The sequence below is a fragment of the Myodes glareolus genome, chromosome 4 (assembly GCF_982192425.1).
Source record: "Myodes glareolus chromosome 4, mMyoGla1.1, whole genome shotgun sequence".
Lineage (NCBI taxonomy): Eukaryota > Metazoa > Chordata > Mammalia > Rodentia > Cricetidae > Myodes > Myodes glareolus.
The window spans coordinates 20,179,919-20,192,632 of record NC_142029.1 but is presented as its reverse complement, the minus strand read 5'-3'; the positions used below and the strand labels follow the sequence as shown (position 1 = coordinate 20,192,632).

General features: G+C 51.4%; 1 protein-coding gene across 14 annotated transcripts in view; it reads right to left on the bottom strand.

Moving 5' to 3' along the window:
- Tle3 (TLE family member 3, transcriptional corepressor) overlaps nucleotides 1-12,714 on the bottom strand; it is a 45,411-nt gene that overhangs the window by 18,126 nt on the left and 14,571 nt on the right. For 7 of the 14 annotated variants that reach the window (XM_048423124.3, XM_048423127.3, XM_048423126.3 and 4 more), the window contains exons 5-6: nucleotides 6,274-6,336; nucleotides 4,826-4,930 (exon numbers count right to left, since the gene is read on the bottom strand). In XM_048423124.3, the coding sequence (XP_048279081.1) occupies nucleotides 4,826-4,930; nucleotides 6,274-6,336 (168 nt within the window). The remainder of the gene's footprint in view (nucleotides 1-4,825; nucleotides 4,931-6,273; nucleotides 6,337-12,714) is intronic. The other 7 variants (XM_048423129.3, XM_048423132.3, XM_048423131.3 and 4 more) reach the window with 1 other exon arrangement.

The window sequence follows — 12,714 nt, the reverse complement described above, 5'->3', positions numbered from 1 at the left end:
ACAGCCTTATCTAGACACTGTTACAGAGTCTCCACTGGGGCCCTGCTGGCTTTAAACCCCTTGCTGGGGCGTCCTTTAGTTCTGTGGTGATAATTACTTAACAAAACCCCAGAAAGTAAGGACTTAGGTACTTAATCCACAGCGAATTGTGCAGAACTAGAAAAACAAGACTCCTTAAAGAGACAAAGCGGGGAGTTGTTGGCTGCAGACATGTGAGGCTATATGTAGATTAACCAAAGACCACGGATCTTCAAAAGATGTGTCCAAACACCTGGATTCTCGGCCTTTCCAGTCAGGTCTCTTCTCCCACTCCACTCTGCCCCGTCAAAGCAGATTCCTTCTTATTCTTCTGGTCAGAGGAAATTTCCTTTCCCAGACTGGAGAACTCAGACCCCGGAGTCAGGCAGAGCTGCAGGAGGTGGATTTCCAGCTCCAGCTCCCAGCGATGAGTCCCTGGACAAGTCATCTAACCTCTCTGGGCCCCATTTTCCTATAAAATGGACATCAAAGCGAAGCTCACCCCTGGGTTGTGAGCTTTATTCCATATTATTCCATTCTGGTCTATTCACATTATTCCACGGAAAAGCCAAGTTGGAGTGCAAAGCAACCTTAGCAAATGGGTGCAATCCACACCGTCGTCTTTAAGCAACTGATGGGTCTCAGGAAGACGGCCGTCTGTCGCATGATCCACCCAGGACCTCTAACAGTCCTGGCACGTCCCTCTGCCCACATTCTGGGTGAGTAAGTGAAACGCCGAAGGAGGTTAGCAGCAAAGAGGTAGGAAAATAAGTCAGCAGAGAGCCTTAACCAAAGGCTCCAGATGCGGCCTTGGAGGCCCAGGTGGAGGCAGCTGTTACAGCATCAGTGGGGCAGACAAGTATCCACAGGTAAATCCACAGCAGAAACTTGTGATAAAAGTTGTCAACGACTCAGAGATGGTCGCGGTGTTCCCCGGTGTCTCAGCAAGGAGTATCCTCCGTGACAGCGGCAAGAAGAGCAGCTGACTCTGTACAGCCAGAAAGCCCCATGCTCTCCTCGGGGTGGTCTGAAGGTTCCATCGGGGCAAGCCCAGAAGACTGCGGGCAGAGTGGCGGAAGAGCCGACCTGGAAATTCTCCCACAAGGCAAGAACAGATGCAAACGAATGCCAGGGCTCTTTGGGTGAAGGGTCTACCAGCGGTGGTCGTGGTGACAATACAGAGTGAAGCCACGTTTTCTCCTTGATGGGGCCAGGAACAGTTGGCAATGATATGGCTCTCAGGCAGGCAGGACCATGGCCTGTCACTTCCCGGGGCAGGCAAGCAGGATGCAGGCACCCTCAGGCCATGTTTCTAGCCTTTGCATCCTGTCCTCTGGCTTCAGAGCACAAAGTACTCAAACATGGTTTAGTCTGAGTGGGAGGGTCACGCGGCTTCCAACGCAAGCTTTCTCGAAGGTAGAGAAATGTCATCAGTGAAGAGGTCTGAGGCCACCTGCCTCCACTTTGGACTGTTTCTCCTAATACTGGCTCTTCTCCTCCATTGTGAAAAGAAAGGAAGTCGGTGATTCCCCCTCTGCCCTTAACCCCTCGAGGGCTGAGAAACACAGGACCAGGCACATCCACTTCATTCTGGACCATTTCACAATGAAACCACACACCAGAGCTCATGTCCCCACGGTGGTATCCCCGCGTGCCCGGTGCCCATGGTCTGGGATCGGCAGGCGTGGCTGACAGCAGAGACTGCTGGGAGTTGCTGCTTGAAGAGCATGTGTAACCGGATTACACACCTCACGCTTCAAGCCTCTGCTAGCTGATTAGATGCTTCGGTTCTGAGGTTCATAATTTGAGTTAAACTTAGGGAAGTTGTCTAACCACTTCAATTCCAGAGCCAAAGAGACCAAGAGCTGCCCCAGAGGAAACAGACAGGGTCGGGACAACCTAGAGGATGCCTCTCTAACCACCAGCATGGGGAAAACCAGGTCTTCCACCCAGGCCAGTGGGTACCCAAGGCTCCCCCGCTGCATTAGGGCTTCTGGGCTCGGCAGCAGCTTTCATGGGTCATGGTGATCTTTGCTATCCCCACTTCAGAGACTGGAACAGCCAATGAGAACCAACTAACTCCACTAGGCAGCAGAAATCCGAGCCAGGATTCCCAACTCGGCATTCCTCTGCTTCACTTCGGTCAGCCCCTGCGTTCCCAGGAGCTGATGCTAGGGCAGAGCCTTGCCACCATTCTGTCCCTTCTAACCTTCCATCAGCTGACTCCCGCTCTGCCATCTCACCCAGCTTCCGGGAGTGAAGACAGGAAGCCCTGGCAGGGTGGCTTCACAGACCTTCATAGTCTGGGACAAGCTACAGCTCCAACCTCCCTCCTCCTCCTCCTCTTCCCTCTTAAGAAAAATATCAAGCCAACATTTCACATACATCCACTAAATAATTCTCTTGGCAGTTCATACTGAGCAGCCAAGCGCCCACCATGTCCTAGGCAAAGGCCTCGGGTCTACTGCAGAACCCTGTAAGAAGTAAGTTCTAGAAGAGACTCCACCTCTCAGCATACCTTCCCCAAGGGGACATGAGTTCCCTGAGGACAACTGGGAGCTGAGGAAAGTTTAGCCAGCAGCCCAAGTCGCTTCACCTGTCCTTCCTTCCCGCTCTCCACACACACCTTCTTAATCATGGGTGTGGCTTTGTCATCTTAGAGAAAGACCCCTGGGAGACTGCAACCCTGCAACATGTTTCTGGCTGCACCCATGTTCCCGATACTGCTAGCAGCCCAGCTAAAAGAGGACTTCAGACTCCAGCTCCGTGTCAGGAGGCCATAATCAGCCAACCAGAGTCAGGTGTGCCACTAGCAACGCCCGCCTAGTCCACTCCACCTGAGGAAATCTCAGACTGGAGCATGCCCCTGCCTGTGTCCTTATCTTATCAGGGTGGCTCCCCTCTCTCTTCCAGGAGAAGAGAAACAGGCCCCTCGCTGGAGGGCAGTCAGGTGCAGCTCCCCGGTACCAGCTTGCCCCAGCTGTTGGCAATCCCTGCCTTGTGAGGCGCTGTCAGGCGCGCAGCGATTAGACGGCTGCTTGCCTAATGACAGGGCGATGGCCGCATTCACTCAGAGCCCAAGAAGCAATTACCTTGAAAATGGGGGTCACAGGCCCCACTCATGGGCTTTAATTGAATTCCAATATCTGCCTAGGGCTGCCTTGACCTAACTTGTAGCTTCCTAAACGCTACTTAAAGGAACTGGAGCCAATCCAATGGTGCTGCCTCCCAATTTTATTCTTTTCTTTAAGAAGAGTATTTTCGTGTATGGGTTTTAATTCCAAAGTGGAAGGGAGAGAAGGAACTCGATGGCAAACCCCTCTAGACTGGTGAAAGAACTTGCCCTGGAGACCTCCAGGAGGGGCCTGGAAGGGAACGCAGACAAGGAGCTGGATGAGAAAGGCTTCTGGAGACATCCTGGGGCTTATGCCCACCTCTAACTTCCTGTGCCACCACCGTAGGACCCAGGCCATGCACAAGGATGCTCTAGACAGGCAGGGAGAGCGCGCACTCAGGTTGGCTTGATGGCTAAATCTCTGCAAAATAACAACACTGCCAAGGCAGTGGTCTTCAACCAGAGACCCTTTGCCCACATAGATATAAGCAACATCTGGAGACATTTGGGGTGCATAAGAATATGTGTGTGTGTGGGGGGGTGCTATCTCACTCAGAGGGTACAGAGCAAGGTTGTTGCTGAATATCCAAAAATGCATAGGGCAACAAACAATTATCTGCTTCCGAATTTCAACAACGCCAGACCATGGGTTCTATGTTCTGGTAAATCACACCCCACCCCCTTCTCAGGAAATCCTAATTAAACTCAGTAAAAGGGGACTTTTGGGAAGAAGGGGGTTCAGAGGAACTGGCAAGATTACAAGTAGACAGTAGTGGGGGAGGGGCAGTGAGGTGGATCAGAGGCTGAAAATGCTCCCTGCCAGACCCGACAGCTTGACTATGGGGTCCCACACAGTGGAAGGACAGAACTGGTTCCCGCGTAGCATCCTTCGACAGCCAACACACACGCTGACACATACGAGCACACACGGGTTCAATAATAAATGTAAAACAGTCCTTTTTCAGAAGAGGGTAGTGGGGGTGAATAGGCTCAAACCACACTATATGTATGATGAAACTGTCAGAGACTAAGCTTTATAAAATATTTCCTAAACGAGAACCCTGGACTAGATGATCACAGAAGACTCTTCAAGCTTGAAGATATCATGGTTTCTCTCCCTAGAGTGCTGCTTCCCAGCACCAAGCCTCTTGCCCTCCCCGCCCCCAACACCACCAAGAATCAGTGCAGGCTTAAGCCCTCCCCTGACTCCAGCAGAAGGAACCCACTAAGGGCGCCTCTGCCAAAAGACTCGTCCAGGTTCCATCCAGGTGTATAGCTGAACCTCACAAGGCCGTGTGAAGAGAACTCAGCCATGCAGCCCAGGGCACGGAGTAGCAGGACCCCCAACCCCAATACTGTCACAGCACGGTGCACATCAATAAACAGCAGAGATGGTTCTGACCCCAGGAGACCAAAGAAGGGCAGCCCAGCCTTGGGGGGGGGGGGGGCGGCAGCAGCTAGGCACTTCCTCCTGGAAGTCTGGAAGATGCCAGGGGATGAATGACATAACAGGGAGACTTGAGATGTGTCTCGTATTTTTTTAGTTTGTGGACTAGGAGACAATGTGGAAAGAGCCCAATAGATCCAAGCCCTCGAACTGTGGGTCATGGGGCTGCCATTCTTGGAGAGCACCTAAGGTCAGAGTTCATCTCTGGTTATGGCAAATGAGAGGAATAAAAGGGCTATACACACGGTGAGAGGCAGATTGGGGAGTCCACGTACCCCGATGATGGCGTTCAGTTCCGTCATGGTGACCTGCTTGGCGCGTTCCACGGCCTGCGCCACTTGCTGCTGATGCTGGGGGGAAATAAAGTACGATCAGGTGTGGCCATCCTCAGTATCCTCTCACTGGGCACCAGGAGCCTCTCAGGACCCTTCCCCAGACGGCCCAGGACACAGGCATAAGGGTGGCAGGCGAAGTCATTCTTCTTTCAGTCTTTGTAATGAGAATGACGGCTTTCTAAGGATGATAGCGCCATAGATCTCCTCTACCTCATACACAGGAAAACCTTTATTCTGTGAAATATGAACATAAGCTGGATGCCGCTGCATACTGGAGTGATTGCTTTCTAGGCACGGAATCATTACTACAGACATGTAGAACATCCAATTCCAGAACATGCCAATAGTGGCTAGTGGTGAATTAGAACATGTGGGATTTACATTCAAAGGGCTGAGAAGAAACGTGGATCTGGTCTATGGCTACCAAGAGGGAGAGCAAAGAGTAGCTAGAAAGAGAACCGTGAAAATGGCTGAAGGAATTCTTAACAGGGTCACAGACTTCTGAATGCAATGATGTGTTGGCGTAGACTCGAAATTCTAACAAATACTAAACCCTGATAAGGGGAGGCTATGGGAAACCTTTGTATTTTCCACTCTATCTTGCCAAACCTAAAGCCCATTATTAAAAATTACATTTCATAGATTCCCTAGAGCCCTGCAGTAGCATCAGTCACACACAATGTCATCTCCCTTTCTGGGTACCCAACGTACTGCCATACCTAATTCTTCTAGTTATTTCACCAGAATCTGGTCACTACCTCAGCTTCAGACCCCCACCAGGGGGAGCGGAGGGTGCATCCTGGCTCTGCTTGTGTTGGAGTGGGATCAGACAGGACAGAAACAGAGGCCAATGAGATCACCCCATCAGTCTGTTGCTCCGTACTTCCGGAGCAACTTTCAAGATTCTTCCCTCAAAACGCCCTTGCCTCCTTTGGGGGTTCTCAAGAGTAAAGTGACAAGACTTGCTTGCCATTCCTTTGGAGAGGGTACTTTGCACCTGGGGAGTCAGCAACCCACACAGGGGCTGACCTTTGCCACCAACCAATCAGCCTCACTGGAACCAGGTATAGGGAAAGCAGAGGCCAGTGAGGCCGTGTGGGTAGGATGTCGGGCACGGTGCCCATCACTGTTGCAGATGAAAACCAAGACCCTCCTCCCAGATCTCAGGTGTGGCAGGAGCACTCTCGCATAGACAAAGGAGCACCGGGTCCCTGTGATGTGAGCCCTGACCCGTGATTGGCTAGAGAAGGTTTGCCAATCCTATCAGCCTATCAGTATGATAGATTGGACTGAGCTCAGGCTGGAGGGAGACCTGTGCTGCTCTGGGCAGAAGAGGAGGAAACAGAAGAAGGCCTTACCTCTTGTGACAGGAAGGGCATGATCTGGGCTAAAATTGTGTTCAGTCTCTTTGCAATCTCTGTCTGCAAGGAAAAAGAGACCATAAATAAATCAAGACACTGAAACACTGAGACAAGTCAAAGTGGTATCTCTCTCACGCGCATGCACGCAGGCACGCACGCGCGCACTCACAGCCACTGCAGCCCCTTACCATGGGCTCCATGATCGCATTTTAGAAAGCTCCCATTTCATAGGGGAGGTGGCCCATGTTGGCAGGTCACAACTGGCATCCTCTATAGAGAATCCCCACTATATATATATAAACAAAAACCACTTCACATTTCAGAAAACCCATGACAAAACTGAAATCTAGTGTTGAGAGAATCACTCTGCCCGATGATGCCCCAAACTGGAAAGGTCAAAGGCAAGAGAGCCCCTGGACATGACGGAGTGAAGGGATCCCCCAGAGCCAGCATCACCCTCATCTTCCACTTTCAACATTGCTTCTAACCATGGCAGAACAACCAGAAAACACACTGGTAAGTCTTCAGCTCTTAGGGCCGACTCGAAGAATGGAACCCAGTGGTTCCCTACACCTTGATAAAGGCTGCTCACAGAACAGCAGATCAATTCTCTGCCTACCCCGCCTATCAGCAAAGCCCATGCTTAGAATACCAAGAGCTTCCAGCAGGACCATGTGCGACTCAGAGCTCAGATCAAGACTGCTGCTAAACGGTTAACTGAACCCGACAGGAAGGCTTGGGACGCTGACAGATGACTCTTGGAATTGGCTTTCTTATCTTGTCTGAATCCTGAGCAGCCGGGACTCAGGTCTCAGAGCGGCCTTCAAAGCTTTCATCAGCACGCAGCGATCTTTCAGACAAAACCATGACAACAGCCTTTTAAAAACCTGTGATCATCTGCATGTCAAATGATTCTGCATGCGAAATCTAGCGTGCCTCGATGAAACAATGCCCTCTGAGGCCCCACCAACAGAAGCTGGCCTTGGGCAACCCCTGGGGCCAGCACCCCTTCCATCATCTCCGGGCACTAAGGGCACTAAAGAATATGTCTCCAGTTTGAGGAGAGAACAGGCCCTGACAAAAACCTGAACAGGCTAAGGCAGCCCTGTGTCCTGTGACTACAAAAGTCAGGCAATCCAACCCAGAGAACCTGCCCACCAAACTGCAAGTTCCTGGTGGAGATAGGGCCGTGATGGAACATCCGGGTCTCCTCAGGAACAGGGCGTTTCCCAGCAGGCACTGGTCCGAGCATTTGTAGCAAAACCATTCATTACTGTGAAGGGCTGTCCCTCAAACCCCAGGCCAACTGTGTCAGTATGGTCCCCAATTTCCAAGCTTTCTGGGAGTAGGGGCAAGCAGCATTCCAGCTGAGAGCTGGTGGGACCCGTATTTACCCAACAGTGGCAGACAGCCACACGTCAAGGTTTCTCAACCTCGCTGGCCATAAATTGTTTGCCCCGTTGGGCTGACTTGTATATTGCAAGATTCTTAACCACAGTTTGACTCTGGCCTTTTTTCCAAGTAGTCTGCCACTTGTGCTACAAGGACCTTTGGAGGATCACTTCGCATAGCCTAAGCCAGCCTACATATGCAGGAAGAACTGTACCCCGAAACCAGGGCCCTCTCACTTGCTCACTTCTTCTGCCGACAAGGGTGAAAGGCAGGAGTGAGAGTCAGAGCTCTAGCATCAACGAACAAGCCTACGTTGCACTCTGAACTGACCAAGAAGGAATTCGCTCGCGTCACATGTGCTAACTAGGAACAGGAGGACCTATACAGAACAAAACACCAACACATCAGCCCGGCTGTCTCAAACAACCAAAGGCCGGGGAAACAGTATGTGCTCAATAAATATCTGGCCAAAGAATAACGTAACTAGCATTTATTCTTTTTCTCTCGTGTCTGTGTGGTGCGCGCCTGCTGCCTATGCGTGTGGAGGCCAGAGCCTGACACCTGGCGTCTTTCTCTTTCACCTTCCATTTTTTGAGACTGAATCTGGAGCTCACCACTACAGCGAGACTGGCAGCCAATGAGCTCCTTGGATTCTCCTGACTCCACAAACCCCAGTACAGGGCATCAGTGACTGAGCCATCTCCTCAGCCCCACTGTGTGTGTGTGTGTGTGCGCGCGCACGCGCTCGTGTGTGTGTGTGTGTGTGTGTGTGTGTGTGAAAACTTCATGTTGTAGAGTGTCTATGGTGATGATTCCTGATGTGAGCAACATGCTGTGATGGACAAAGTGTTGACAGACAGCTGGTAGGAGGAGTGGAGGCGGGCAGTGGCTCAAATACTTTATCAACAGGGTAAGAGTATAAGCCAAGCCAGGCCAACCACAAGCCAGCTCTATGGGTCTCTCGTAGCCCCATCAATTCCTCACATACACAGGCAGGAAGGCCAACAGGCCAACTCTGTCCCCTGGCAGTCATTTGACCTACTACAGCTCAGAGCTTACCTCCTCTAAAGCAGGTCAAGGGTCAGGGTCTTGGTAGGGAAAGTAAAGAGTTGGCCCTTCCCTGAACCTGCAGCGAGCTCGTGACCGCCAGGTTCCTACAGGGAACTTCTCACACCTTGCCAGGCCCAAAGCCCTGTATCTTCTGTCATTAAGAAAAGGGATCCCCTGGGATTTTGCACAGCCATGTTCAAGTCAAGGCCTGCAACTCTGGCCACCAAGTGACCACAACTGGATTGCCAGGGGCCCTGTGGGTGGCTGAGACGAAGCTGTCACTCAATGTCACTCCTACTTCATCTTCCATCACCACAAACACCAACTAAGCACGAGAACTATAGAAGTCCAGAAGCCTGTGGAACTGACACCCAAACCCAAGCGTGACAGAGATGCCACTGGCTGGCACGAAGGACTTAGACAAATCACCAAGAACACCGGGGGGGGGGGGCCACACACCTGGAATACACCAGGTATTTTACAAGCACCAGGCTTCCCTGTCTTGGGACTTGGGCTTGCTTTTGCTTCTGTTTCCTGCCCTTCCTCGGGGCCCGAGCTGCTGGCCACTAAACCTTTCTTCATCTCCTCTCGACAGAGAAGCACAGACTGAGCTTGCCCCGTCTTGTGCCCAGGCCGCTCTGTACTCCAATAAGCCCAAAGATGGGTATAAAAACCGTTTACCAAACCATTTCTTGGGAGGGTCATGTTAGGGCAGTGGTTCTCAACATGTGGGTCGCAACCCCTTTGGGGAGACGAACGGCCCTTTCAGAGGGGTTATCTATCAGATATCCTGCATAGCAAATACTGTGATTCATTAACAGAAGCAAAATTACACTTATAAAGTAGCAACAAAAACAGTTTTACGGCTGGGGGTCACATGAGGAACTGGACTAAAGGGCCTCAGCATTAGGGAGGTCGAGAGCCACTGTTCTAAAGGGGAACGAGCTGCCCAGACAGAGTCAGTGTTAAGAGCAACAGGGAAGCACCCATCTAGCTGACCGCTACCAGCACTCTGCATGGCAGCTCTCACAGCCCTGCCGGAAGGCACCCACCAACAACCTCTATCCTCCAGAAGGGGAGACTGACACTCGGCAGTTAAGCGACTCCGCTAAATGACTTTCGGCCAGGAAGCCAAATTTCAGTAGGTTGAGACAGGGCAGAGAAATGTTTTTGAAAGAAAATCGACCGTCGAGGCTAATGATTGACAGCATTTCTGATTACCACAGCTGTCCAAACAGCATTCGATCCAACTCAAACAACCTCTAAGCACCCGCTCCAAAGAAAAGGGGGACAAAAATCTAGATGTGTGATTTCGACAATTAGGACAGGCCACAAACCACAAGCTGAAGCCAGAGTGCGTACTAGAAAACTCCAGCACTCAGGCCCAGTCTGCTACCAGTGTGGTAGCTGGGGCCCGGCAAGCCCAACCCATCCTCCCCACGACCTGGGAACACAAGGCATCCCTGCCTGCGAGCCAGGTCTTCAGATGCACCTGAGATGTGGCAGGAGGGGAGGGCGGCCTGCTTTGAACATTCTAGTGAGAGGTGTCTGGGGAGGCTGCTCTGGCCTTTCAAAGTACTTCTCATGTACAGTTCAAAGTTGGTGACGCTGCTGGTAGACAGCCCCATTACTGATCTCTGAGATACAGGCAGAAGCAGCCAGGAATGGGCCGGGGTCCCTTTCTGAGTCTGTGCTACCAACTGGGCACTGGGGAGGAACATCTGCCCCGAGTCTCTGTTGAGATTGTTAGGCGAATAAATGACACAAAACAAGATAGTGGGGGGCAAGTGTAATTTCCCAAAGAGCAATCTGTTCCCTGTGCCTTCGTAGCTCTTGTTTGCACGTTCCTCTTGTCATTAAAGCAGGACCGCTGGATGTCTGGCCGAAAGCTGAGGATACCCGAACACCCAGAAAGTGCGTGTCTATAAGAGCAATCTACTACCTGCATCCACTCCAACTTTAGGCCATCCCTGACCCTTGACCTCTGACACTGAGTTAAGGAGGGGATGGAGTCAACTCTTGGTCCTCACCCCCAGCATTCGCTGCTGCGGCTGGCCGTTCAGCATCCAGTCAGCTGTTGGCCCATTTGCCTCCTGTAACTGACCATGTTAGATACAGTACAGTGTCTCCAACAGCCACTCCACTGCTAGCTAGCTTTAAACTGCCCCGTCACGTCTACCTGCGGACTCAGAGAGCGCATTTCACCTGAACCTCAGCCAGACCAAAAACAAAGCGGGAGGAGAAACCTGCCAGTTTAAGGAGCACCGAAAGCTACAGCTGGAAGAAATGGCCCAGCTTCTATTCCCACCGAGTTTAGGCAGACCACTTCTCTTCTCTGGGCTTTCACGTTACCTGGAAAAGGGAAGGGTAGACCAGGTGGCTCATTTAGGTCCCAGGTACCAGATTCAGACTTTAGACAGCCACACACTTCTGAGCGGCCTGACTCACTGTGTGACCTCCCACTTCCCACTAACTCAGACAGCTCTGCAAAGCAGAGCGCCACATAAGCGCCTAAATGGAAGAGCAGTGGGGGTGTGCCAAGCCACACTCTGGCAGCTGGATGAAAGGACCAGATAGTGGGCAGGCAGGCTTGCTGTGGTGCTGGCCAGGGTTGGGTTCTGGTGTCCTGTGTTCTTGTGAGCTTTTCATTCTCTCCAATACCCAAACCTGTATACAACTGTCCTAGAGCTGGAAGCAAGAGAAACACGGTGGCCAGTATTCTCAACCTAACAGGCAGACTCTGTGCACGCCAGAGAGAACCGCACTCTGGGTGCGGCTGAGGTGGTGGAAATGTTTAGTCTACATATAGACCTATGCTATCCCATGAGCTGAGGAGTAGAAAGTAAGCGGGGCACCAGTATCGGCTTTCCTGTTTCAGAAGGAAGGTGACCAGACGCCTTCTGCAGCCATGCCTCCCCACCACGATCAACTGTATCTTCCATCTGTGAGGCAGCTCTCTCTACACAGCCTTTCTTTCTTTCCTTGCTTGCTTCCTTTCACTTGCTTTGTGTGTGTGCATGGTGTATGCATGTGTGTAGGCGTGTACATGTGCACATGTAGGCCAGAGGTCAACATGGAGGTATCTTCCTTGATCATTCACCTTACTTTTGGAGACAGGGTCTCTCCCATTGAACCATGAACTCATCAGTTTGGCTAAGCTGGCTGGTCAGTGAACTTAGGGGGTTAGCTTGCTTCTATTCCTCTCCTCCAGTCAGATGCACTGACGCACGCATGTTAGCTGAGGCACCAGGATCCAAACTCCGGTCCTCACGATTTCTCAGCAGGTATTTTACCAACTGAGACATCTCCCAAACTCCCTTAAGTTGCTTTAGTCAAGGTGTTGTGTCACAGCGACGAGACACCGACTAATACAAGCAGTTCACACACATCTCTAAGTGCCTCCTGGAGAGATCTTGTGGCTTACAAAGAAACGCTCCTTCACCATAACTCTCATTTATAGGGACGTGGCACCATGTCTGCTGGGTAGGGAAAGGGCTGTCTGGCACTAGCAGGCTCTTGGTTACATCTCTAACATAAGGGTGTCTTCCTTGGAGATCGGGACAGAGTCATGGACAGTCATCACAATGTGAGTCTAGAGACCTACTTACAGACACGTGTGAGAGAGCCATGGAACAGACGCCAGCCTGAAGGGTGAGTTACACTTCAAAGCCACACAGGACCAGTGATTTTCATCCTGGCTGTGTCTAACCTGCCAACATATGTGACCTCTGGAAAGTCTGATCCTGTCTCCAGTTAATCCGCTAGACTCTTACATTTGAGGTGGAGTATCAGATCGACTCTGGGATTCCCCAGGTTTGAATCAAGTTTTACCCAGTTCTCTGGGTAACTAAAGTGAACCTGCTTCATCCTGAATTAAAAGGAGCTGTGAGCTGTGCATAGAGAGAGCTGACTCTGGCCAGGCTTCATAACTACCCAGCAGCCAAGTATTAGAAGATTCCAGAACAAAGTGTCCGGGCAATCTTCACTTGACATATC